Source organism: Andrographis paniculata, unplaced genomic scaffold (assembly GCF_009805555.1).
Source record: "Andrographis paniculata isolate CXL003 unplaced genomic scaffold, ASM980555v1 Contig65END, whole genome shotgun sequence".
NCBI classification, from domain to species: domain Eukaryota; kingdom Viridiplantae; phylum Streptophyta; class Magnoliopsida; order Lamiales; family Acanthaceae; genus Andrographis; species Andrographis paniculata.
Window position 1 is genome coordinate 1,320,856 of NW_026137601.1, and position 24,328 is coordinate 1,345,183.

The following is a 24,328-nucleotide window of genomic DNA, read 5'->3' on the forward strand; positions in this document are numbered from 1 at the left end:
GAAACGACAAAGGCGCTCGAGAAGAGCAAAAGCCCTACTTCTGCCACGCACGCCCTTCATTTCGGAAGCTTATCTTCTCTCTCATTTTCGGAATTTCTCCACCGATTTTGTTTCCCGCTCCCTCTACTGGTTTCTGGATTGATAATGGCGATGTCATTGGGTGTATTTTCGAGTTTCCTGCCGGTTGAGACGGTGTCGTTCGGAGTTTCTTCTTCTTTTCCGACTGCTGTAAGGTTTGGTCCTTTGAATCGGCGCTTGGTGGCTGTTGCAGCTTCGAAGCCGGCTACGGAGACGAAGAAGCGCGAGCCGAGGGGGATCATGAAGCCGCGCCGAGTGTCGCCGGAAATGCAGGCGTTCCTAGGTGGCGTTTCGGAGATTCCACGGACTCAAGCGCTGAAAGAGATTTGGGCTCACATCAAGCAGCACAATCTCCAGGTATATCCGTGTTTTCAAACCCTAACTCATGGATTTTATTTTTTTTTCTTTTCGTTGTTAATTTATTGTTTTTACTTCTACTAATTTGGATGTAATTGTTATGGGTTGTTTAGTTAACTCTTAATACTCTTTCAGTTTTTTGGATGGAATTTTTATTCCTTCTTTCGCGGATACTGAACTTTCGTCTCGTTTGCAGCGTATACTGTTAACTCAAATGTTGAATAAGTATTGACTTTGATTTTTGTTTTTTTTTTTTTTTTTCCTAAAGTAAAGTAAGAACATATCGAGGATGAAATTATGTCTGATGTGTTGAGATTTTGTGCATGTGATTCTGTAAACCTAAGTATAAATTGATGTTTAAAATGTATAAATGAATATTTTTCTGTAGACAGTTCTAAAGTGACTGTTGGTTTGGCAGGCACCATGACTTTTTCTATTTTGTGTTTTGATCTTCTCAACCACTTGGGTCAATTATTTGAATGCTTTATTATTGGTCTTTTCTATCTTCCCTCTCACTTCATATTGAAAATTATCACATGTGTGAATCAAAGTGTCAGCATTATTTGGATAATTATAGTTGATGGAAATATCATCCTTGTCATGGCCATAGTAAAGATTTGACTGGTATGTTCCTGACATTGTAGGAGTTCTGTAAACCATGAATTGTAATTTTATCTGTGCTCCTGTGCAATTAACTAGTGGTCTCAAGAAATGTAATGGCTCCAAAAGCCAATTATAAGCTTTCCGGAACTCGCTTATGTTGTTTATACTTTATTGTCAGTTTATTTCTTGAGTTCCTTTCGCCTGCAAATTTACAAAGTTTGGTAAACATTTGCTTCTATTTGATAAGACATGCCATTCTCTGGATTTCAGAAGTTCTTGAATATGCTTAAAGTATAAGCTTACACATTAATATATTAGAAATCAATCAATCCCATATAGCCTTTTCAGTCCCTTTCCAACACCAAATGGTTGCAGCACATCTTACACACACACACACACACATATATATATATGTTTGTATTTGGAACTGACTTGATTGGCTCTATTTTAGGACCCTGAAGACAAGAAGGTTATCATCTGTGATGAGAAGCTGAAGAAAATTTTCGGAGGAAGGGACCGAGTGGGTTTCCTTGAGATTGCAGGTTTGATCAGTCCACACTTTCTCAAGTAACAACGGAAAAGGGTTCCACCATTCGCGAGGCATGCATGCAAGCAAGCATTTCCCTTCCCCCCTTCTTTTTGTAAATGAGGTTTATGTTGGAAAATGGGACACTAGCAATAATTAGCTTAGATTAATCTTTTCCGCCGGAAGATCATATTTAAACCTTGCCCTTTTGGATCCACTTTTGGTCTCTAAGATGCGTGGAAATATTTTGGTTGTCTTGAATATGCTGCAGAATATTTAGTTTATGAATCTTATTTGTCTGCGAGCCGTGTGAGGTCCCTTGCTTGATAAATTTGTATTTGTATTGTATCATGATTTTTTTATGTCTTAGCCACCAATAGTCATTCATTGTGGGTGACTATGCTGGGAAGAGCTGGATTCTTGAAATGATCTATCTGAATTCTTTGACAATATATGCATTTTGACGTTTAATTAGTTGCTGCAGAGAAGAACACTTGGAAGAGAAAGTGCCTGCCTTGGTGTTAACTGCATTTTCTTGGATTAATATGGTAAGAAGTTAGGATTTGTTCTGTAGCTTCCACACACACAGTTCACACAGTCAAGTATATGGAAGAAACATCCATCAGTGAATTTCTACTATCGGAAAGCATTGATGTAAAACCCCAATTGAAGAAATGCTTATTCTGTGTTTGTTCTTCAAATTCTCCCCACCAATTCACTTATATACTTTATCCACTGCACAACTGTTTACAAAAAAGCACTTATGTTTGTTTTTCAACAATGAAGGAATTCTATTTTCCATTGCTATTTATGTACACCATTCTTGGTGGAATTTCGCATTCGGAAAAATTGGATCTTCTGAATAATCCAAACCTTCATCTGAATTGTGAGAATAGATATCGGTAGGGGCAGTGATGCTGCTGACTGTGCCTGGTTTATGTGTACTCTTAGAAGAGCTTCGGTTGTCGTCGAGATAAATCACGACGACAGTGATGTCGTCGTGGAAGTGGCGTCTGACTCCCCTCTCTATTTTCTTGATATCTTTGTATCTCATTTCTCTCTTCTTTGCAGCCTTCTGAAGCGCAGCTGTTACTAACCTTTTGGCTATTCCCTGCATATAGATAGATATAACGAGCAAAATGTTATCTAGTCATATACTGTGTCAATTTTCTTTCTAAATTTGTTGATGTGTGTGGATGACAGGGAACTTACAGCTCTCGGGTTCTTTGATACCATCTGAACTGCTTCCTCATCACTGAGTTGTTCCCAGAGACCATCTGTTGCAAAGATTATAAATAAATCTTGAGGTTGCAGCTGTCGGGTTATAATGGAAGGTTCGGCTGTTAGCAATGGTCGCTTCATGGGAATAAAGTTCACATGATGTTGGAAAATCGGGTCTCTTTGGAAGTCGGGTCTCTTCAAATAGATATCGCCGATTGATCTAGACACCTGGCGTCGACAAAACAGAATCATTTTGGTTCATTTTGGTTTAAGGGCATTTCCATGGTTATGCAGGCAGCCATGGAAGCTTCAGAAATGTAACTAGGAGTAAATCTACGGTTGAGCTTATTTTACCTGGATAATTCCTTTGATTCTCCACACTCCTTGGCAGTAAACGACGACAGGTGAATCGTCAGGGTGAAGTGCCTCGACTTCTTTCCTCACTTTTTCGATGGAAACATTGTGATCGGTGGACAGCCTCTCCGCCACCACTTTTTTTGCTCCGGCAATCCCTCGCCTGCCGAGAACGGCTCGTGAATCACCCAAGTTTGCCACGTGCAATACGCCGTTCGAAATTGCGCCGAAGAGGCAGCATGAACCTACTGAAGCAATCTGTGGCTTCACAGGCAATGATTTCTTCACTAAATGTGTGAAGTCCTCTTCTGTTGCCTTGAAAGCCTTGTTTATTACTTCGGCGGATAGCTCCCCTTCCTCTGTAGAAAATTCTGCAGAAGATATCACAACATGGTCAGCTAATTCCGTTGAACGAACAGTCAGAGCTATATGAAGGAAATCATGGAGATGAAATGGAAACACAATCGAGCAATCTCCTCTATCAAAACCTAAATTTCTCCACGCAATTATCAACGGAGAGCAAGCCAGAAAGTGAGAATTGAGGAGAAGGATAATACGGATAAGGAAAATTACTTAGGATATAAGGAAACAGATGTTGATTGACGAAGCGAGCGGCCTCAGGTCCGCCATGGCCGTCGTAGACGCCGACGTAAGTTGCAGACGGCGACGCAAGCACCTTGCTCTGGTCCTCCACCACGGAATTCGCCTGCACCACGGAAATTGAATATTCGCCGCAGGCGTGAGGCTTCAAATCCTCGTGCCAGAGCAATTCGTCGCCGCTCCGCCGCCCGAAGCACCGGTAACAGCACGGTGGCAGCATCGCCGGATTTTAAATTTCTAAGCCCCAACCTTCAGTTACTGCTCAACCGCAATTCCCCGGCGTTGATTTCTGGATCAAGGTACACTCCAATTCCTCATTCCTTTGATATGACGAGGCTTTATGGATTCGATCGAGACTGAAGCAAGTCTCCGTGGAAGAAAAACCGCGTTGAAGGCAACCAATGGCTGAAAGGACACGGCGCAGTAAATTGTTACCACGACGCGCTTCGGTTGCTTCTCCGGTCTTAGTCCCGGACCTCCCACAACCCACTGTAACTACACTCTGACTCCAGGAGCTTAACTCCCAGGTACGCCCATCGCAGTCCCTGGTGTAATAAATAAATAGCGTATCATAGTGTACTGGTAGTAGATATTATTTACAAAATCAGGAATTAAATTCTTATTTATCAATAGAGCATACTTAAAAGAGGAAGTAATATTATCGTTTCTTTGTGTAATTATATATTTTTTTTTATAAAAGTTTTTTTTAAATAATTATATTTTCTAAAAAAATATATAATAGACCTTTTTAATAGAAAAAACTCCATAATTATGGATTTCAAATCGTTTCGCGGCTAGGGAATAATTTTTTAAATAAACCTCTGCAGTGACAAGTTGCGTAAATTTTCCACAACCAAATAATAATAATAATATTATTTGTTTGTTTCTTTGGATACAACGAGATTGTGTTTTTTAAGTTTGGTCTGGTAATACAATATATAGTACATGATATATATATATTAAAAAGTTTTATATAATATAATATAATATAATATAATATATTATTGATTTTAATAAATTCTCACAGAACATATTCAACAAAATATATATAAAAGTAAAAGGACAATCACTAAAATTGCTTTAACAAGCGTCTTTATTGTTTTTCTTCTACTTTCCTCGACCCTTTCTATTTTATTTGTTTCCATTAAATCAAATCAGGCAATTCTAAATGCCAAACAGCCTTCAAATTCAATTCTGATGATGATTATAATAATAATAATAATAAGTTGATAAATGGAGTATATAACTAATGAACCCACAGTATCTGTGATGACTAATATAAACCTAATAAATAACAAATCAGTGTGCTTAGAAATTGACTGCTTCATTTGAAGAATTTGTTTACTACTTTCTTGTCATCAAAAAATACGTTTATTTTTTTAAATACAACAAAAAAAAATTTTTTAGATCATACTACAAGTTTTTTTTACAACGAAGTACATGTTAAGTTTGTTTCGACAGGATTGTATTTTATTTGTACAAAATATTATATAGGTAATTAATTTTTTAATGCTTAAAATAATTTTAGAACTTTTATCATTTCTAGAACTCTTGTCTAAAGGCAACATAATTTTCAATAACTTGTGGACAAGTATGTATATTATATTCAATTAGTAAAGTATGTAGTCAATCTTATATTCAATTAGTAAAGTATGTAGTCAATCTTCCACACCGAGTCTTTTTTATATTTATTCTAAAGCTGAATTGGTCACGATTAAGGTTGCTTCCATATTAGGAATTTATAATGTTTCTTTATCCAAAATTTCCTAAATTTTACTATTTGGACTATGCGTTTTCCGAAAAAAATATATTTTTTTCTCTCACAAAACAACCCATCAAATATTATTTTAATATCAAACTCAAACCAAAATTTTACCAAACTTATTAAAAAAAAACATATATATTTTGTAAATTTTTTATATTAATTTTATACATATAGTATATTTTCTAAAATATTATATTAATTATATATTTTTATAGAAGAATACTGTATTAAACTTTTTTTTAATTCTTTAATTTAATATTTAAAAATAATAAATAATAAATAATTAAATATAAAATATTATACTTCATTTGTTTCGAAATAAAATACTTATTTACTTTTTATACATATTCTTTTAAAAATTTTATTATTATATTTCCATGTACTATAAACTAAAACTAAAAAGATAAAAAAATATTTTAATAGTATTAGATAATATACATAAATATAATAATATTTGTATAATATATTGTAAATTTTAAATATATTTATAATGTTAGATATATAAATAACTAAAAAAAATTGAATATTTTATTTATAATTTTATAAAAAAACGAAATATATAAATATTAACCTAAAATATAATAAACTCTATAACATAACATATACATCAAATTAAAACTTTAGTAGTTTTTGTTTAAAGTTTTAATTTAATTTATATTTTAAAATAATATATGAATTAAATATTAATTTTTTATTAGAATATAATATATATATATACTCCGGGCATCGGAAATAGGGTCATTTATGTTTTAGCATGATTAAGGTGATGTGTAATTTTTATCTTTATAGTAAAAAAACATAAAAATATTGCAAAAATAATAAAAATAGAATTATTTTTTTATTGCTAAAGAAAATAAAATATAATCACCCCTAAATCGTGGTTATATATCAAAATCGCAATTTAGGATCGGACAGGAACACCGTAGTTATCCTGCACATGATTCCACCAGATATGTGCTCAGTACTCGACCGTTGGAGACTAAAATCTTTTCATTTCCATTTTTATTTTTCTGCTCTTCAACGGATAGTTTTTAGAAGATATACAAATAAAAAATTCTCTTCAGTTATCAATCATCGCACGAAATTTCTTCAGATTCAAGAACACACACTCTCCTTGTAAAGTCTAAACCTCCGATTCGTGAAAGATCGTTTGGAATTTTTGCTTTTCGCTTGGGATCAATCTTCCTCGAGATACTCTAGACGCTTCTGGTTTATCAATCGCTTTTACAGTTATCACACGGATCTGAAAAGAGAAATCGAGTTAATAGGTTTGCATTCCGATTGAATTTTTGGAGGGGAATCGAATGGATCTCGGCTGTATTGATATGGGATGCATTGAGAAGCCGAGCAAGGAGACTTCGATGGAGAAAGACAGCAGCGAGGAGGAGGCATCTGCAACTAAGCCTTTAAAGGTTTTTTTCCTCTTTTGCAGTTCGCGATTCTGTAATTTTTTCAGATTTATTTTAGGCTCAACTCCGATTTCTACAGGCCTTGATTTCTAGTTCTGATTGAAATTTATGAATCGTTTTTAGTTATATTATACATCGATTGACTGATTGTTCATTAGAGATTCAAATCTGAGTGCCTGTTGATTTTAGGGCAATTATGAGAAGAGAATAAATTCTAATTATTGGTATTGGAATTTTCTTCATCCTAGGAATTCAATTCTGTCGACTGAGTTTCTAATTTGAGGTCGATACAAAATCGGTGGATTTCGTGAGAAAACTTAAAGCAGTTATATGTATTTGTTAATGAAATCTAACAAATTCGATTTCAGAAATGACACAAGCATCCATTAGACAATAATCTCTGTTTTGAACTACATTCCATTTCTTAAAGATTAACAAAGCTAAGGATGCTATGAGGTCCAGCATCAGTGCTTTAAACAAGCTCACATCCCAAATCACAAAGCCTACTCATCGAAAAACTTCGTCACCTCTCAATTGGTTCCCACGGAAAAAGGTGGAGCCATATTTGAAGAGGAAGATAAAAATGCTGCAGGTACGTACGGATGCATCCTTTATCACATTCATTTTTCGATTTTCAAAAGTTTGATTGATGCTTGTTCTTGACGTGCAGCAAGTGGATGGTATGAACACAACGCTTGATGAAACTCTCGGCGACTCAAATCCACATTACTCAAGAGTTTTGCTAGAAAAAATCGCGATACGAGAGGCTGCAGAGAAAGCCATGATGGCTCGGAAGGCGGCCATGGTAGAGGCATCTTGGTGCCGAATACTCCAAGCTGCTCGGTAACAAACAATAACATTTCAATTTGTTTGGTTTTTACGCTTTTTTCGCTAAATTACGATTTGTTGTTTCTTTCATTAAAAGAATTGAGACTAAAGAAGCTGAGGATCAGTTGTCGAAAGCAGATCTTGCTGCAACCGAAGCATTTGAGGCCGCAAGGGCAATCGGAGTAATCATGAATGACATATCCGACTCAGCGTTGCAGAACCAGAGCAAAACAGAGACGTTGGCTGCAGGAGATTTGACTGTTAATACAGTTTCAGCGACATTCGAAACTGCATTTGAGGTTGATCGACAAGTAGCGGCCGCGGTCAAAGCTGCGTTCATCAAGCTTGCAAGCTGCCCTCCGATCAACCACGACGATTTCAAAGAATTGCTGCACAGAATCAGCGAGAATCCCGACAGCAGCTCCTCTATCGTCGTGACATCAGACAGGGAATCTGAATCCGATGTTGTCACAGACGATGCTGCCGGACCATGTAAGAAAAGGAGGGAATTGAATGAGTTTGGAATGGATAATCTCGTCGATATGATGCTCGGCAGGCTTCGTTGCTTGAAGGAAGACGAACTCGCATCTCTTGCAACGATAGTTGCGACGAGTGGTCTGAATGCCGTGTTGTCTGAAATGGGAAACGGCAAGAGGCACGATCTAAGCTCGGGTGTTGAGAATACAGAAGATACAAACGGTCTTAAGCCGACGAGAAGAGCGTCTGTAATAAGACGGGCTTCAAGGGCTTCACTCGCGCAAGGAGGCTCCGCGAATGGCGAACTTCCTAGCCTCGACAAGTTTCTCGTAAAACGGCTGACTAGGCTCGAACGAGAACTTCTAGAAGCCAAGAATGCTAGAAAAAACGAGCACAGTAACGACAACCTTTCTTCTATCGAAAATTCATCAGAGGTCAAGGAGCTCGAAGAAGCAAAAAGGAGGAACGGGGCATTGTCTGAAACAGACAACAGTAGACTATGCCGCGCACGGCAAGAAGCTGAGGAGGAAGTTCCTAGTCTCGACAAAGTTTTAGTAAAACGCATAACGAGGCTCGAAAGAGAGGTCCAAGAAGCTCGAAAGCACGACAAAGAAAACATGGACGTGAACAAAACTAGAGCAGCTCGAAGCCACGAAGCTGAGCCATACGAAAGCTTGGATAAAGTTCTTACAAAGCGTGTGTCGCGGCTGGAGAAAGAACAACAGGAGTTTCGCCCGGACACAATGCCCCGGAACAATCCGAAGCGCAAGGAGACACACCGGGACATGGACGAGGAGGGGGGATTGGATCAGGTATTGTCAGTCAAGCACAAGTGCCGGCTGGAGAGGGAAAAGACAGCTGCTGCTGTTTCTATGATGTTGCAAGAAGAGGACAGCGCCACGACCGGACATTCAATGTCTCGGAGACGACAGGCGCGGGAGAAAGAATTGCAGGCTGCCTGGGGAGGTTTGAGCTTAGGAAATTCTATGATGATGCCTCCTCATGTTTCTCGACTTCAGCGTGAAAAGGTTTTCTTCTTTATCACTACAAGTTGTGAATCATCAATCAATCATTGATTCATTGATCATATATATATATATATATGTGTGTGTATTTTACATGTCTTCTTCTTACAGAGGTTTTTTATGTTGATATTATGACAGGCTGCTTGGCTCGAAGCTGAAGAAGATGAGAAGAAGAAGATAGGGAATAATGGCAGGATAGTTCGTTAAACTTTTCCCGCCAAACATATCGAGCTCGACCGGTTGTCATCCCGACTCCAAACCCGAGTATGTTTTAGAATTGCATTGAGTTTGCGGTTAATTATAGATATGAATTATGATCAAGTGAAAACTGTGACGAACAGCATCAAAATTCATAAATGACATTTACTTGGTGTGTTGGGTAAAATAAAAAGTAGAAGTATTAAAAAGAAAATGACATTTATTTGGTTTTGCTTGAATCAAATAATTAAAATTTGAGAAATGAATTATTTATTCAAATTTCCTCCGTTGAAATAGAGAATAATCAAGTTCTACGAATTTCAGTTTCTTATGCTATAATATCCTCTACTGCTATCATTTTTGTTTATATGTAATTTTATCAAAAGCACATTACCCGATGGCTGCTTTGGGTTCCCGAATTATAAAAAGAAGAAATAAAATTCTAAAATTTTTTTTTTTTTTTTTTGTTTATTACACGATAAAATATTTATTTATTTTTATATCTATCCAATATTATAAATTCTTTTACAATGGATGAAGTATTATTTTTATTAAATAATTGAAACAAATATATTGTTATCGCGTGTGGGCTATATCAAATTCATAAGCAACAACAAAATGCAGTCAACGTTGTCTGGCTGATTACGCTTACGTGGCAGAAACTCAACACGTGTCGAAACGTAATTGCTAGCCAAAAAATATGGAGTTCCATTTCATGTTAGAAAAACAGAGCGCCGACGGAAGGTTTGCCACGCGAATTTTGAAAAAGTTATTTCACGCTCCTGACCTACACATCTAATACGAAGGAAGCACGCGCGCATTTGCAGGTGGGCTGTCAAAAACCAATCTTTGCCACGTACTACTTTCTAGAAAGAACTTTTGTATTTAGGTCCTCACGATTCTCTCATTTCTCACTTTTCGTCCTCCCAAAACCTCTCTACTGTACACTTAAACCCTCTTTCGCCTTCGCCGGAATCCATGGCTGCCGCCGCCGCATTATCGAAGTACTGCCTCCAGAGAGCCCAACGCTGTTATTTACACCGATCATGGAATTGGGGGGTTGAATACTCGCCGCGCTACTCATATGCATCCTTAGGTAATTTTGGAAATCAATTCCGTCGGTTTTCCCGTTCCACGGACACCAACCTCCGCAAGGTCAAGGAACTAAAACTCTCCGATTATGGAAGAGAGTATTGCCGTTTTCCCTCTAGGACGTCGCCGTGGCCGTCGCCGCAGAAGCTTAAGTTGATTGGCTGGTACTTGAGCATGCTCGAGTCACGCCCCATTGCTACCAAAAGCTTTACATCTGCCCTAATTTACACTGCGGCTGATGTGTCCTCACAGGTACCAGTTTTGTCAGTCGTTTTTTAATTTGCTGTTAGTGGTGAAATGTTGAAGTCCTACAAAATTATGATATGTTGCCTTTTTGTACATCATCTCAATCAATCGGTTCTACAGACGATTGTTGGCGAGCGGTATGATTATGCAAGGACACTGCGGATGGCTGGATATGGAATGCTTATACTAGGGCCTTCATTGCACTATTGGTACAATTTCATGTCTAGAGTTTTTCCTAATCGTGATCTGTTGTCGACGTTGAAGAAAATGGCTTCGGGGCAGCTTCTGTACGGGCCTGCAATGACTACGGTGTTCTTCTCCATGAATGCTGCTTTACAAGGTATCATTAGTTACTAGTTTTCACTTGCCCTGTTGTAGTATAGTGTGTTAATATAGTTACAGCCAGAGAATTTTGTGGTAGAATCAGCAATTCAATGTGATTTTGAAAGAATTGATACTTAAATACTTACATTGCGATTTTTGGGTTTGGTTTGTGGATATTTATTCGAGGATCACGGGTGATATTGCACGATATATTGTGCTGCTGTGTACAAAGAATTTGGGATTTCTAAGTGTACAGGACATTTGATGATTGGACTAATGTTGATAATCCAGAGCAATGGAATTTATCCTATGCACTCTTTTCTATTTATACAGTCGTCCAAAGTTAGTCTTGTTTTGACTTCAATTCATGGATTCATTGTCTATAAATTTATGATGTTCTTGATAATGTGGTCATTGGTTTTGGTTCATGAATATTTGTTCGAGGATCTTCGGTGATATTTTGCGATTTCTTGTTCTGCTGTGTACAAAGGATTTGGGATTCGTAATTGTACAGAACGTTTGGTGATTAGACTAATGTTGGTAGTCCAGAGCAATGGCAGTCTCGATTTTTCCCATGCGCTTGTTTCTATTTATGCACTCAGTCCAAAGTTTGTCTTGTTTTGAAATCAATTCATTGATTCATTGTCTATTAATTGATGAGGTTTTTGATAATGTGGTTATTGTTTTGGTTTCGGTTCTTGAATATTTATTCGAGGATCCTCAGTGATATTGCACAATTTCTGATTTTGTTGTGTACAAAGAATTTGGGATTCGTAACTGTACAGAACGGTTGATGATTGGACTAATGCTGAAAGTTCTGAGCAATGCCAGTCTCGATTTTTCCTACGCACTTGTTTCTATTTATGCAATCGTCCAAAGTTAGACTTGTTTTGAATTCATTTCATTGATTCATTTTCTATAAGTTAATGATGTTCTCGATAATGTGGTTACTGGCTATCATTTCTATCATTTAAAGGTGCAAGAAAAGATGGATTTCTTGCGTTATTCATGAAATGACAATTTCACCATTATCATTCTTTCAGGGGAGAGCAATTCAGAGATTACTGCCAGATTGAAACGTGATTTGCTTCCAACAATCATTAACGGCGCAATGTACTGGCCAGTTTGTGATTTCGTGACATTCAGATTTGTTCCAGTTCATTTACAGGTTCTCATTCATCCCTTTTAGTTTCAATCTCTGTCTATTTAATCTAAGTTAAAATTCTTTAGTCAGACAAAAGGGCTTACGGTTCCATCATTGTTTCTCAATCTGGCAGCCTCTAGTGGCGAACTCATTTTCGTACTTATGGACCGTGTACATGACTTACATGGCAAGCTTGGGAAAACCAGTTGCTAGTTGAAGGATTCATCTGCATAGTTCATTCACTAGAAGGAGTCGAGTCGACGAAACGAAAACAACGGTAACTAAGCTGCAACTCAGTACTGAGGAATTAAGTTTTAACAGTTTTATGTTTCTCTTTGCCAATGGCAGCAGTCAAGTATTTCATCTGTTATTATTTTCCTGTAGTTTTGAATTCTTTAGTTTGCATATATAGTAAGTGAATTGATTTGATTTACATTGCCTGTGATAAAATATATATATATATATATAATAAAATTGCATATTGCAGAATCCAGCACAGAAACGGCAATACAATGATTTGAAATTTAATTCGATTGATATTTAGGTAATTTAAATACACCGAATGAGAGCATATATGGAAAAAATCATTTGAACTTGGAAATACATCTGTGCCAATATGGAACAATATTATTTGCTGAATTTTCTTTAAAATTCTGTTGAGCAGTATACAAATTTTGATGAATTGTTAAAATATTATGTAATATTACCACCATAATAATATAAATCTACCAAAGATATTGTGTAAAATTTGTTGTCATAATAATCATAATTACTCTCACATTCAACATACCCTTTAAAAAAAATTACCTGATAGTATGTCCGGATCAGTTCTGAATCGAATCGACTGTGCCGTCGCAAGCAGTTCGCCAACCGCCGATAGGAATTTATAGATAATAAAATGACAAAAAAAAAAAAAGAAAACCAGAGCCAAATCAATGATCACAAGATCAATTTGCTTCTTCATTCCATCGGAAAAATTTGACATTTTACAATGGAGGGTGGGGAGGGGCAGCAGACGATCGATACACAACTAGAAATAATCATTTCAAACTGTGAAATTATAAGACAATAGAAACAACTAAACAAGGCGACGAGGATGTCAAGAACAATGTCCAAAGACTCAATCCGATCCGATCAAATGTGATATGGTGTGTGTATGTAAATTTGCTTGCCTATATTACCTTGCAGGAGTCGATTTCCAGCTCCTATAATTTCTCCGGGGGGAACTCCGTTAAATCCCTGCGGCTGAATCAGTCGAAATCAGCTAATGCTTTCGCAGAAAATCTTGAAGCTTACACCTCAGCCGCATAAGCGGAGATTTTCTCGACCTGAATAGGCCAATCTTGCCCGAGAAGACGAGGATTCGACTCCACGGCGACACGAAAATCGACCATACCCAGATCATTCGATTTTCCCCCGGAGGCGCGCCTCGATCCCGCGATTCCGATGCAGGGTTCGATTAATCTCTTCAAATAAGCATCCAAGCTATTGTTCAATGCGATCGCGCATTCCGGCGGAACCCCGATTCCCGCTGAAGCCAGCTTCTTCTCCATACGGGTCCTTAAAGAAATCGAATCGGGGAGCTCCGAACTATACAGGCACGTCTCAGAGAAACCGTTGTTGTAACTATACCCGCAGTGATGGGACATCCGGGGATCGACCGCATTCGCCGCAACGCCGAAGGGAGCGGCGACGGACCTCCATCTCCGAACCCTGTCGCATCCTGAGAATTGCTCGACCTCTTCCCCGTCTTCCTCGACGGGAGGCCGGCTGCAGTGCGACTGCGGCTCTGTCGCGCTTTGCTGCTCCTGCGTTCTGACCGTGTCCTCGCACGTGATGCTCGGGCTCTTGCCGAGCGGGCCGAGAGGGCTTGGACGGTCCCGGAGCTTGCGGTCCCTGCTAACAGGGGACCTACATTTGCGCGGAGACTGCGGCAACGCGTCGCCGTAAAGGGATTGGATGCAACTCCTCTGATATCCGTTTGGGACTTTCACGCCGAGCCCTTCGGATTTCTGACGCTTTTGCGGCGGGGTTTTGGCGTGACACGCATTTTGGACGATCGAGCGAATGAGCTTATTGTGTAGCGGAAGGTTTTCTCTGCCAATTGTCCGAATGCAGCTTCTGTCGAACTCGGACTTGCTCAGCTTCAAACTGAAAAACCTTTTTAAATGATCTAAGTACTTTTCGGCTCTCTGGGGACCGATCTTGCGGAATAAATGATCCTTCAGCTCGATTGTATCGACACGCGTAAACGGATGATTGGCCACCATTGTTGGCATCTATATAAACTACACAGCGTACAAAGAAATAGATGACAGATCCAGTTAGAAGAAATGCAGTTAAGGAAACTGAATTCAATTCCAAATTCAACAAAATTAATGAACATGAATATCAACTTGGATCAGCTTAATTCAAGTTCAAGAAAGAACTAATTTTCGATTGAATACAATCAAGATTTAACTTTTACAGATACTTCTATAGCATTACCATTCAAAACCCTAATTTCTCCAAATTTGGGGATAATCAATCCAATCGAAATATTCAGAGGTAATCAACTACAGCATTCGTGCAATAGCAATAATCCGAAACAGTTATAGCAATCAATTAAACCTAAACAGAAACCCCCAAAACAGATTAAACTAAATTGACATAATTGAAATAAAAAATAACATAAAAATCAACAACCCCGAAGTCGCGATCCCGACGGACTTCGCATTCCGACGAGGAACAAAAGGCACACAACTAAATTGACGAATCGATATGGAATCGAGAACAAGAAATAAATAAAAAAGATTGACTGACACACCCGGATTCGAAGCGCAGAGGTGGAAGTCGAACCTAGGGTTTATTTCCCCCCCTTTTTCAATTGCTTCTTTGATCGATTCCCCAGTGGGCAGCAGAATTGTGTTGGCGAAAAGCAATTTAGGACAGAGCGATGAGAGGCGAAGACTGGGAGGGATGAATTCGTGCGAAAGCTACAGTCGCGTCGTACGCCCGAGATCGGACGCTGCCGTTCGCTGGGGTTGTTTTAGCTAGGGCAATAAGACCGCGTTTGGCTGTAATTTCTTTTTTTTTTTTTTCTTTTTTTCGGCGAACAGAAGAGAACAGGTTTGGGGCAGCCCAAAATCCAGTGCGCTTCAATTATGGGTATAGTAGCAAATTGCAATAGTAATTTATTTGAGTATATTCTTTCCTTATATAAGATTCCGTCTTATTTGTTTAAATTGACTTATATATATTTTTTTAGCAAAATATCTTATTTTTATTAACTAAAAAAATTATAAATATTATTTTTTAATTTACTAAAATAAAATAAATTAAATTAAAACATTGGATGGAGCAAGAGGGAGTATAAGCTATGGATATGTTTATTTTGTATTTTTTATGCTTTAGTTTGTATTATTTTTTAGGTAGGATGATTGTTAAATATGGTATATTTGTATAAAATTAAATTTAATGTAAATTATATATATATATAGACAATTAAAATTAAGGATTTGTTAATGCAGAAGTTTTAAGAATTTTGAAAAAAAAAATGTAAACAGTAAAAAAATTGAATATTTGATGTAAAATTTTATGATAAATAAAAAAAAAAATTGAAAGTATTATATTTTTAAAAATAATTATCCTTAGTGAATATTAGTCTCTATCTTCTAAATATTTATATTTTTTGTATGTCTCAACACTCGGTAATATTTTTGAAATAAAAATAATTTTAATTATACTTAAATGCACTATATTTTATTTCATTATATCACCAGATAAAATAAATAAATATATATTTCCCTCTTATGATATAATTTAATTTTTTTATTTTTTTAATTAATATTATTCACTTTAATTTTGGTGTCGAAAATCAAATATTACATTATATCTAGGATGATGGAGTACCAAAATTATCAAATGTACATATATATATATATATATGTGTGTGACTGTGAGTAAATACTGTTGGAAGTTATTAGGAATTTAACCATAAGCTCATGAATAATTGAGACGATAATAAAGCAAAAGCAAATTATATCTAACATTATTCCTCAGCATAGTCGGATTTAGATCTGCAAATTGATAGAGGGTTTTGTGTTTTTCAAGCCTAATGCGCAACCCCTCCGGAGAAAATTGCTACGGTTTCTGCGGTTACTTTCGGGATGAGATATGAGAAGTAATGGATGTTGCGTGTAGATTTGCGATCACAACCCTATTTATATCTCTTATTATTATTAATTGATTTTATCATCCAATTAATAAATTATCGGTTTCTCTGCATAGGAAGTCCGCACTTACTAAATACATCTAAACCCAATAAATTAATAAATTACTTAATATCGGCTTTAAACGATAGCCCAAATAGTTATATTTAACCCAGATTTTTAATCCAACAAATATAATTTACAATTTATTTGTTTATTTATTGTAGTTATGTCAATTTGTTTGTCTAAAATTTTAAAGATCCCATTAGAGTTATCTTCAAGTGTGCAAATATTGTAGTAAACTTTTTAAAGAAGACAATATAGGTTTTTGGGAATTAGAGCAAAAAACTTTAACATGGTCGTGGACCTTAATGATACTGCAATGATGGCTGTCTTTCTGTAAATTATTATTATTATTATTATTATTATTTTCCAATAGACAGGCCAGTGACTCATACCATAAATTTGTAGGATGTTTCTTTCTATATCAGTCTTGTGCTTTTATCCTTCCACCCATTTTCATAATATATTATTTTTTGTTTTTATTTCTTCATTTGTTTTTATTAATTTTTTAGTAACATGTAATCCACAATTGTTACAAGAGTTTGATTTGTCCTGACCGGTGTGTGAGAATAAATCTGTGACCATGAGATCACGAGTTTAAATTTTAATGTCTTCAAGTTTTGTCTGCCACATATGATTCGACTAGTATGACTTGTTTTGTCAAATTTAATTTACAAACTTAAAAAAAAAAAAAAACTTGATTTTGTACACTAGGATTATACATAAATATGTATATATATATATTAAAACTTTAGCACAATACATTGGCAATATTTTTTTAAAAATTATATTATATTAAATATATAATCTTCATAACCTTAAAAAAATTTCACCTTACTACACACATTAAAAATATATATACAAAACATGTATTGACAATCATATGTGTCTTTTTTTAAGTAGGCCGAACCCAATACCCTGCAAACTAAGTCCGACGAAAAAATCACACTAGGTGAACCTTATGTGGTAGGTGATCTCAGGAGTCGGAGGTTTAAACCCATGACTTTGTGATTACAAGTCTAACCCCTGCACCACCAGATCATCTCTTACGAGACAACATGCCTCCCTCTTGACAAAGAAACGAGTTGCCCTTCAAGGTAGCCAAGCCAAAAAAATTTATTAGTAGAGATTGATTGATTTATGTTTCTTTTTAGTACAAATCAAATTCGATCAAATCGGCATGTTACATATTATAAATATTAGCTAAACTAATAAAAACAAAAACAATTTAATACTCTCTTATTTCAGCTCTAAGGTCCCAATTTATTATTTAAATATTAATTATTATATTAAAATATAACACAAATTAAGAAAAAATTACAAAAAATAATTCACTTATAATAGTAATAGAGAATATTTAAAAAAATATATACAAATATAAAAATATTTTTAATTTTAATTGTACAAGAAAAAAATAAATGTAACATTAGACGCAGATGGAGAGAATATTAAATATAATGACAAAAAAATTCAAATAATACTTTAAATTTGAAGTTGAAATTAAACATATAGTTATAAAATTGATGGAATAATTTAATTTTGATTACAAATTCTCCCTCGATCCTGTGAGGGATGAACCATTTTATTAGAAACACGGTTTTTTTAAGTAGTATAGATTAATAAGTTATGATATTAATTTATTATTTTTTATATGAATAACATTATTGGTATTTAAAAATTTTTTAAGATTATATCTCGAAAAAATATATGCAATAGGTATATCTTTTGTAGATAATAAAATTTTATATAATACAAATAAAAAAAAATTATCAATATCAGTTTTATAAAAAATGAATTTTAAATATAAATAAAAAAATTATGTTAATTGATGAGAGCGATAGAAATAAAGAGATTTTAAATAAATTAAACATTAAAAATTTAATTAAATTAATTTATATTTATTAAATATACTTAAAATTGATAAAATTATAAAAATAAAAATAAAATTATTTTTGTGGACGTACAAAAAAAATTAAAAAAGGATCATCTGCGACGACGGGTGAGTGTATTAACTAAACTAACAAAAAAAAAAGATTTCGAGCGATTTCAAAGCCTCCCGAAATCATTTATCCAGTCCGTTTTCAATCCACCTGACTCAAGCCTCGACTTCTTCTTCTTCATCATCTCAAAAGCTCCCAAACGCCACCGCCATCGCCTTGTTCTCTGTTTTCGCCGCCGCCCCGCCCATCTTGAAGTCTTCTTCTTCTACGGCTTCGATGAATATATTTGATCTAGGTTTTATTTCGGTTGGGTTCGGATTTCCTGCTAACAATCCACATATCTTCAATTGACCCCGATTTAAATCGACGGCGATGTCGGAAAATCCGCTGCAGCATATCTTGCAAGGGTTTGGCAAGCTCTCGACATCCATCCAGCTCCATTTCTCTCGCTTCATCCGGCCTCATTCACCCTCACTCAGCGCAGACTATACTGCCCTTGCATCTCCGTCCGTACGCTCTACCGTCGATCCTCGCCGTGCTCAGCCGCTGGAAGTTCTTACAGAGGTTCCGCTCTTCTCCTGTCTTTCGAATTCTGTGTCAGTTTTAGGAGCAGAGTGAACTTCGTGTGATGCAGGGAAGGTGCTCGACACAAGTCCTGAATGAATTTCCTTTATCGAATCACTTTTTCCATTCTAAACGAAATGCTTAATTACTCCTCCATTTGTAGCTGGTGTATGTGCGGTTTTCTGCTTTGAATCTCACCCTGTTTATTGACATGCAAGATTGATCACCAAACAATGGTATGCTGATTATGTGACAGGGAAAGTCCTCTGGTCCAACTACAAGAGAAGAACTTGGAAGAGCTACATGGACATTTCTTCACACTCTTGCTGCTCAGGTGTTTCGATCAACTTGGCTCCTTCGAATTTCTATTTTTGAAATTGCAACAAATGCACACAAGCACCCTCATTTTGGAACTCTATTTCTATATCATGCAACTAATGCATTTACGAAAAACATAGCTGTTTCATACATATATTGATAATCGAAGTTTTGCATTTGATCTTTTCTATTTCAGTATCCAGATAAGCCCACCAGACGGCAGAAGAATGATGTGAAACAGCTGGTATGATTGTATTTACATTTTTTGTTTTAAATATTGCATTTGAGTGAATAATTGACTGGTTACTTCTTCTCAACAATGTTCTATTTGTTGTGAGTGACGAGGGAATTTCCTCAGCCAAGTTTTGTTTTTTGCTTTCTGGTCTTCGAACTTGTAGCTTGTTCTTATGTTTAAGTGATTCCCAAAGAAACTATTCTCATAATTCTGACGAGGTTTCAAAAATGGATTCATACTGTAGCTTCCAAGAATTACATAACAGTTACATTTTTCATGCAGATGGAAATATTATCTCGCATGTATCCTTGTAAAGAATGTGCCGATCACTTTAAAGAAGTTTTAAGGTGCATACGAATTCACACTCCTCCCCGAGCATTTTAATCAATTCCCTTTTCATTCACCTTATTTTTTTTGCTGACAATGGACAATGGAAAGTAGAGCTATTATATGACTCCAGCTACTCAAGCTGCTCAAGCTCAACTTGTTACTTTGAAAGATGCTCAAATAATTTTTAATTCGAGTAGTCTCAATTCCATAAAGCTCGTTAATGTGAATGTATTTATGCACCTTTTTAATGTACATATATAGTAAGGCTAAGGCTTATTTATTTCTTTAACTAATGAATTGTGTTCGAGCTTGTTTACTTGATTCAAGAAAAGTTCAAATAAATGCCAAAACTGGATACATTGTTTGACTTGAATAACAACTTTATTAGATAGCTGGTTTGGCTAGTTTGCTATGTCCCATAGTCGTTCTCTGAGAAACCAAACGCACGGGTTGACTCACATAACAACTGTAGTTGTTACGTCAAGATTTTCAAAATTTAACAACTAGGGCCTTTGTGGAGGAAGGAAGCATCCGATCTCACACGTATTGTTTCTCTACTAATTTATACTATTTGTTTAGTATTTTTCGTTTTAGGTGTTTTCGGTTTAGGTATGGAAACATAAAAAAAATAGTCTTAGTGTTGAATTTTTGAAGTTTTATTTTGTTGTGTTGAATTGTTTGACTTTTGTTTTGTTATATATATATTTGTAATTTTTTTAGTAATATTATCCGAAAAGCGTGTCTAAGTTTGTTGCTGGATAAAACAGAGCATTTTTAGCATTTCAATGTTTAAATTTATACATTCCCTCCATATTCAAATGTGCAGCACGAACCCGGTGCAGGCTGGATCGCAGCACGAGTTCTCGCAATGGATGTGCCATGTGCATAATGTTGTCAATAGAAGGTAACCGGAGCATTACTTCATCATCTAAAGATTCTAGGTTGTAGAAACTAGATTTATTTTTTCCTAATCCGGGATTCAAATTAATTCCTCTGGCCTTTATAGATAGACATTCTGTCATCTTTGGGTTCGCTGACTCTTTTTTCTTGCTCTTTCAAACACAGTCTAGGCAAAGTTAATTTTCCCTGTGAAAGAGTCGATGCCCGGTGGGGCAAGTTGGATTGCAAAAATCGGGCATGTGATCTACAGGGAACTTCCATGGATTTCGAAGATGTGTTTAAGTGACGCTGTGCAGTGTTGTATCAGAAATGTCTTCATTCTTAGGGCAGCTTCAAGTTTGTACTGCAACAATATTTGGTAGTTCATAACTTCACTAAAAGCGTTTCTCTGTGCGCTTAAAAACGTGTTTTGGTTTTTTTGGTTCAAGAGAACCATAAGCGCTTTTCCCATTTACATGTAGGCTGTAGCCTTCACGGAAATGACTAATGGGAAGCACGTTTAAATAGTGATAATTGATTAAATGGGAAATTAAAATAAAGATGAAAACTTTTCTGAATTTTTAATAATATTTGTCCCTATTTTCTATTTTTGTCCGTTAACTTGTTTATTCTATTTTTAAAAATATAATTATGCACTTCGTATTTTAAATTTTATAATTTTTTTAATTTTAATTAAACTATTTACTTATTTTAATTTTAATTCATAATTATTTTTACTAATATATTTTTTTAATTATTTATTAATTATATTTTACCTAAATTCCGTATCTACATTAATAATCCCATATTTTACGGAGGGAGTATAATTTTTATGTGATTCTCTTTGTATTATTTAGGAAATTTTATCAGACTTCAGTCATTATTTTTTATTTTAGGGATCCAATATTTGACGCCAAGGAAAAATTAAGAACGAACAGGGGGGCAAGTACTTGCCTAATATTGAAAAGACAATTTTGCCCTTAACTGGGATTAGATATATCAATATCAACATTAGGGTTTTGGGGCGCCGCCTATGTGTGTATATATATTGTGTTCTCTCAAACCCTAAAGCTTCAACGAGCGAATCAGACGAGAATTTGATCGGCGGCCTTTTAATCGAGTTGAAAAAGGAAGATGGGGCACTCTAACATCTGGAATTCCCACCCTAAAAACTACGGTCCTGGATCCCGCACATGGTATTTCATGCTGTTGATTGATTTTGTTTTTGTTTTGTTTTGTTTTTTGGAAATTGATGTGTTTTTCTCAGGGTAGTTTTGGTTTGTGTTTTTGTTCGTATGTTGGGTGAAATTGATGATCGAGAGAATTGCTAAGTTTTCCGTTGACTATTATTCGCTACATCAATTTTGTTTATGCGGCGATTTAACGGTTTGGAATGTTTGTAGTTGTAAATCTAGTTTATTGCAGCACTTTTCCATGTCGAGTGCTCGTGTTTAAACGAAAAACTAAACAGTGATTGTTTCCGTGTATGCTTAAGTTTACTCTTCCCGTTAGACATTGTATTTTTCTCACATTTTTGGGCATTGGTCTGTAACAGTCGCGTGTGCGGGAATCCCCATGGAATTATTAGAAAGTATGGCCTGATGTGCTGCAGGCAGTGCTTCCGCAGCAACGCCAAAGAAATTGGATTCATTAAGGTGATAAAACTCTTGTGCTTGTGTCGGCTGATTGCTGGATATGAAAATCTATGATGTTTGACTGTACCTTTTTTTGCTGTCTTTCTTATATGCAGTATCGTTGAGAACGGATGCGGGCACTACAAAGGCTTTGCTTTTCCCTATATGGGATTGGTAAAGTATGATATCTGGCATTTTTGTTTTGTTGGAGTTTTTACATAGGAGATAAATTGCAAAGACAGTTTATGTTCAAGCTTATGACTCACTCTTATTTGATATTTGAATAAAAAAGTTTTACTCTTCTGCTTTTGCTTGTCTTGAGTGTTCTGTTTGAGGCATTGTGAAAATTGTGTTGTGTGTTCATTTTGGGGCTTACAGTCTATTCCTCTGATTGTTTTGTTGGATCCCTTATTCCATTCCTGATGAGTATGTATGAATACAAAGTGCAATTATTAGATTTTCAAGTTTGAAATTAATTTGAAATGTAGTGTTGATTTGAGATTTTGTTTGAATATTATTTTGATGTGATGTTTTGTGAGATGAAATAGTGTATAATTATTGGTAACTGTACAGAGTAAACAATGTTGATTTCAGTTTGAAATCACAAAAGAACAGATCTTGAGATTTTCCATGATTGGCTCTCTAACAGTCACTCCATTTATTCTGTGATTTTCAACCTTACTTTCACACATCTGTAGTTAATACTTTGTAGCTTCTTGATAAATTTATAAAGGTTGATTCTTCATAGCAGTGTAGTCTTCTCTTCTCTATTTGCATAGCACATAATGGACTTTTTCTGCTGGGCATTGCTCATTTCAGATTATTGAATCATTTAAAGTTTTCAGAGATGAGGACATAGTCACTGTCAGTCTATGTGTTTGCTAAGTTGGACTATTAGGGATTACTTAATCTACATTTGTTAATAGCCCAATACAGTAAACATGGCTAATGGACTCAAATAAAGTAATAATGAGGTGGGATATCTTGTTCTGATGGAGAAAACAAAGGATTGTCAAAATGTGCAGTGATTTGTTTTGTATTAGATCATAATATGAATGTTTTCACTGAAATAGATAGTGTCTTATTTGTTTTTGGTCAATGAAAAGATGAAGTGTTGTTTTCTCATGATGAATTATGTGATGCTGACTTACCTATCCTTCTTCACAAGCATTCATTTATATATGTATGTATTCATCTTTACTTCATAATTGAGCTTCCAAAACTCCCTTTCCACTGTTCTTGTGGAAAATGTGTAGATTTTAAATCTGTTTTCTGCCTTTTAATGCAAATGCTGGTGGAGAACATAACATTACTTGAAGAGAAGCAGTGTAGGGCTTAGTTGATTAGTTAAGGCACTAGCAAAATGACAGAAAAATGATATGCTGGTTTGATTAGAAAGCAGATTGAATTTTTGGGGGGGGGAGGGGGGGAGGGGGGGAGTGTGGGGCTAACTAATTACTTGCATAACAAACATGACTTAATGATGGATGTATTACATTTGAACTGATGACATTTAAGTGTAGCTTAAGTCATATATTATATTCACATATTCTCCAACCACCTTTGTTATTTTAAAGTTAATTAAGACATCTTTTTCATGTCCCAACTATACACTTCTTCTGTCTATCCTCTTTTCCAGATTCTACACCTACGTATTCTTTTTGTCTGTATACTCACATATATGTTACACACACATGATTTGACCTGTCCTTGTTTAGCACATTGCATTTTTTGTGTGTTCATAGAAAGATCAGACAAATCAGACATTCTTCAATCTTTTGTGGTGACAAGTGTTAGGCAGAGATTTATCTGATCAGATCACTGTACTAAAATGATACAAACTATGCACACTCTAGGAAAGACCAAAAATTATGTTGTAAAAACTATTAGTTTAGAATCCTTTTGTGTTTGTGTGTGTGTGTAAAAAA

General features: G+C 35.7%; 7 protein-coding genes across 10 annotated transcripts; 5 read left to right on the plus strand and 2 right to left on the minus strand.

The window, feature by feature from the left end:
- Window positions 1–24: 24 nt before the first annotated feature.
- LOC127262141 (upstream activation factor subunit spp27) lies at window positions 25–1,868 on the plus strand. The gene is made up of 2 exons (XM_051290678.1): window positions 25–435; window positions 1,490–1,868. Exons 1-2 carry the CDS (start codon window positions 145–147, stop codon window positions 1,607–1,609), a joined length of 411 nt encoding a protein of 136 aa, XP_051146635.1. The 5' UTR covers window positions 25–144; the 3' UTR covers window positions 1,610–1,868.
- Window positions 1,869–2,230: 362 nt separating this feature from the next.
- LOC127262139 (probable protein phosphatase 2C 63) lies at window positions 2,231–3,959 on the minus strand. Its single transcript, XM_051290676.1, has 4 exons — window positions 3,713–3,959; window positions 3,140–3,510; window positions 2,777–3,013; window positions 2,231–2,675 (listed from the first exon to the last, which is right to left on the minus strand). Exons 1-4 carry the CDS (start codon window positions 3,957–3,959, stop codon window positions 2,373–2,375), a joined length of 1,158 nt encoding a protein of 385 aa, XP_051146633.1. The 3' UTR covers window positions 2,231–2,372.
- A 186-nt stretch (window positions 3,960–4,145) lies between these two features.
- LOC127262138 (uncharacterized) lies at window positions 4,146–10,163 on the plus strand. 4 transcript variants are annotated; one of them, XR_007841061.1, is made up of 7 exons: window positions 4,146–4,266; window positions 6,598–6,916; window positions 7,344–7,505; window positions 7,584–7,756; window positions 7,839–9,246; window positions 9,382–9,507; window positions 10,066–10,163. XR_007841061.1 is itself a non-coding variant. In XM_051290675.1 (6 exons), exons 2-6 carry the CDS (start codon window positions 6,809–6,811, stop codon window positions 9,448–9,450), a joined length of 1,920 nt encoding a protein of 639 aa, XP_051146632.1. In that variant the 5' UTR covers window positions 4,146–4,266; window positions 6,598–6,808; the 3' UTR covers window positions 9,451–9,833. The 4 variants fall into 4 exon arrangements, 2 of the variants coding, with proteins under 2 accessions (XP_051146632.1, XP_051146631.1); XR_007841062.1 differs by having other exon boundaries at window positions 10,101–10,147; XM_051290675.1 differs by lacking the exon at window positions 10,066–10,163 and having other exon boundaries at window positions 9,382–9,833.
- A 103-nt stretch (window positions 10,164–10,266) lies between these two features.
- Window positions 10,267–12,726, plus strand: LOC127262140 (uncharacterized). The gene is made up of 4 exons (XM_051290677.1): window positions 10,267–10,785; window positions 10,900–11,119; window positions 12,147–12,271; window positions 12,381–12,726. The coding sequence occupies exons 1-4, from the start codon at window positions 10,420–10,422 to the stop codon at window positions 12,462–12,464; spliced, it is 795 nt and encodes a 264-aa protein (XP_051146634.1). The 5' UTR covers window positions 10,267–10,419; the 3' UTR covers window positions 12,465–12,726.
- Window positions 12,727–13,183: 457 nt separating this feature from the next.
- Window positions 13,184–15,373, minus strand: LOC127262655 (uncharacterized). Its single transcript, XM_051291450.1, has 2 exons — window positions 15,054–15,373; window positions 13,184–14,535 (listed from the first exon to the last, which is right to left on the minus strand). The coding sequence occupies exon 2, from the start codon at window positions 14,524–14,526 to the stop codon at window positions 13,540–13,542; it is 987 nt and encodes a 328-aa protein (XP_051147407.1). The 5' UTR covers window positions 14,527–14,535; window positions 15,054–15,373; the 3' UTR covers window positions 13,184–13,539.
- Window positions 15,374–18,517: 3,144 nt separating this feature from the next.
- Window positions 18,518–21,371, plus strand: LOC127262534 (FAD-linked sulfhydryl oxidase ERV1). The gene is made up of 6 exons (XM_051291252.1): window positions 18,518–19,004; window positions 19,261–19,338; window positions 19,519–19,566; window positions 19,840–19,904; window positions 20,714–20,791; window positions 20,953–21,371. The coding sequence occupies exons 1-6, from the start codon at window positions 18,813–18,815 to the stop codon at window positions 21,071–21,073; spliced, it is 582 nt and encodes a 193-aa protein (XP_051147209.1). The 5' UTR covers window positions 18,518–18,812; the 3' UTR covers window positions 21,074–21,371.
- A 423-nt stretch (window positions 21,372–21,794) lies between these two features.
- On the plus strand, window positions 21,795–22,703 carry LOC127262535 (40S ribosomal protein S29). Its single transcript, XM_051291254.1, has 3 exons — window positions 21,795–21,962; window positions 22,322–22,421; window positions 22,517–22,703. Exons 1-3 carry the CDS (start codon window positions 21,901–21,903, stop codon window positions 22,523–22,525), a joined length of 171 nt encoding a protein of 56 aa, XP_051147211.1. The 5' UTR covers window positions 21,795–21,900; the 3' UTR covers window positions 22,526–22,703.
- Window positions 22,704–24,328: the final 1,625 nt, after the last annotated feature.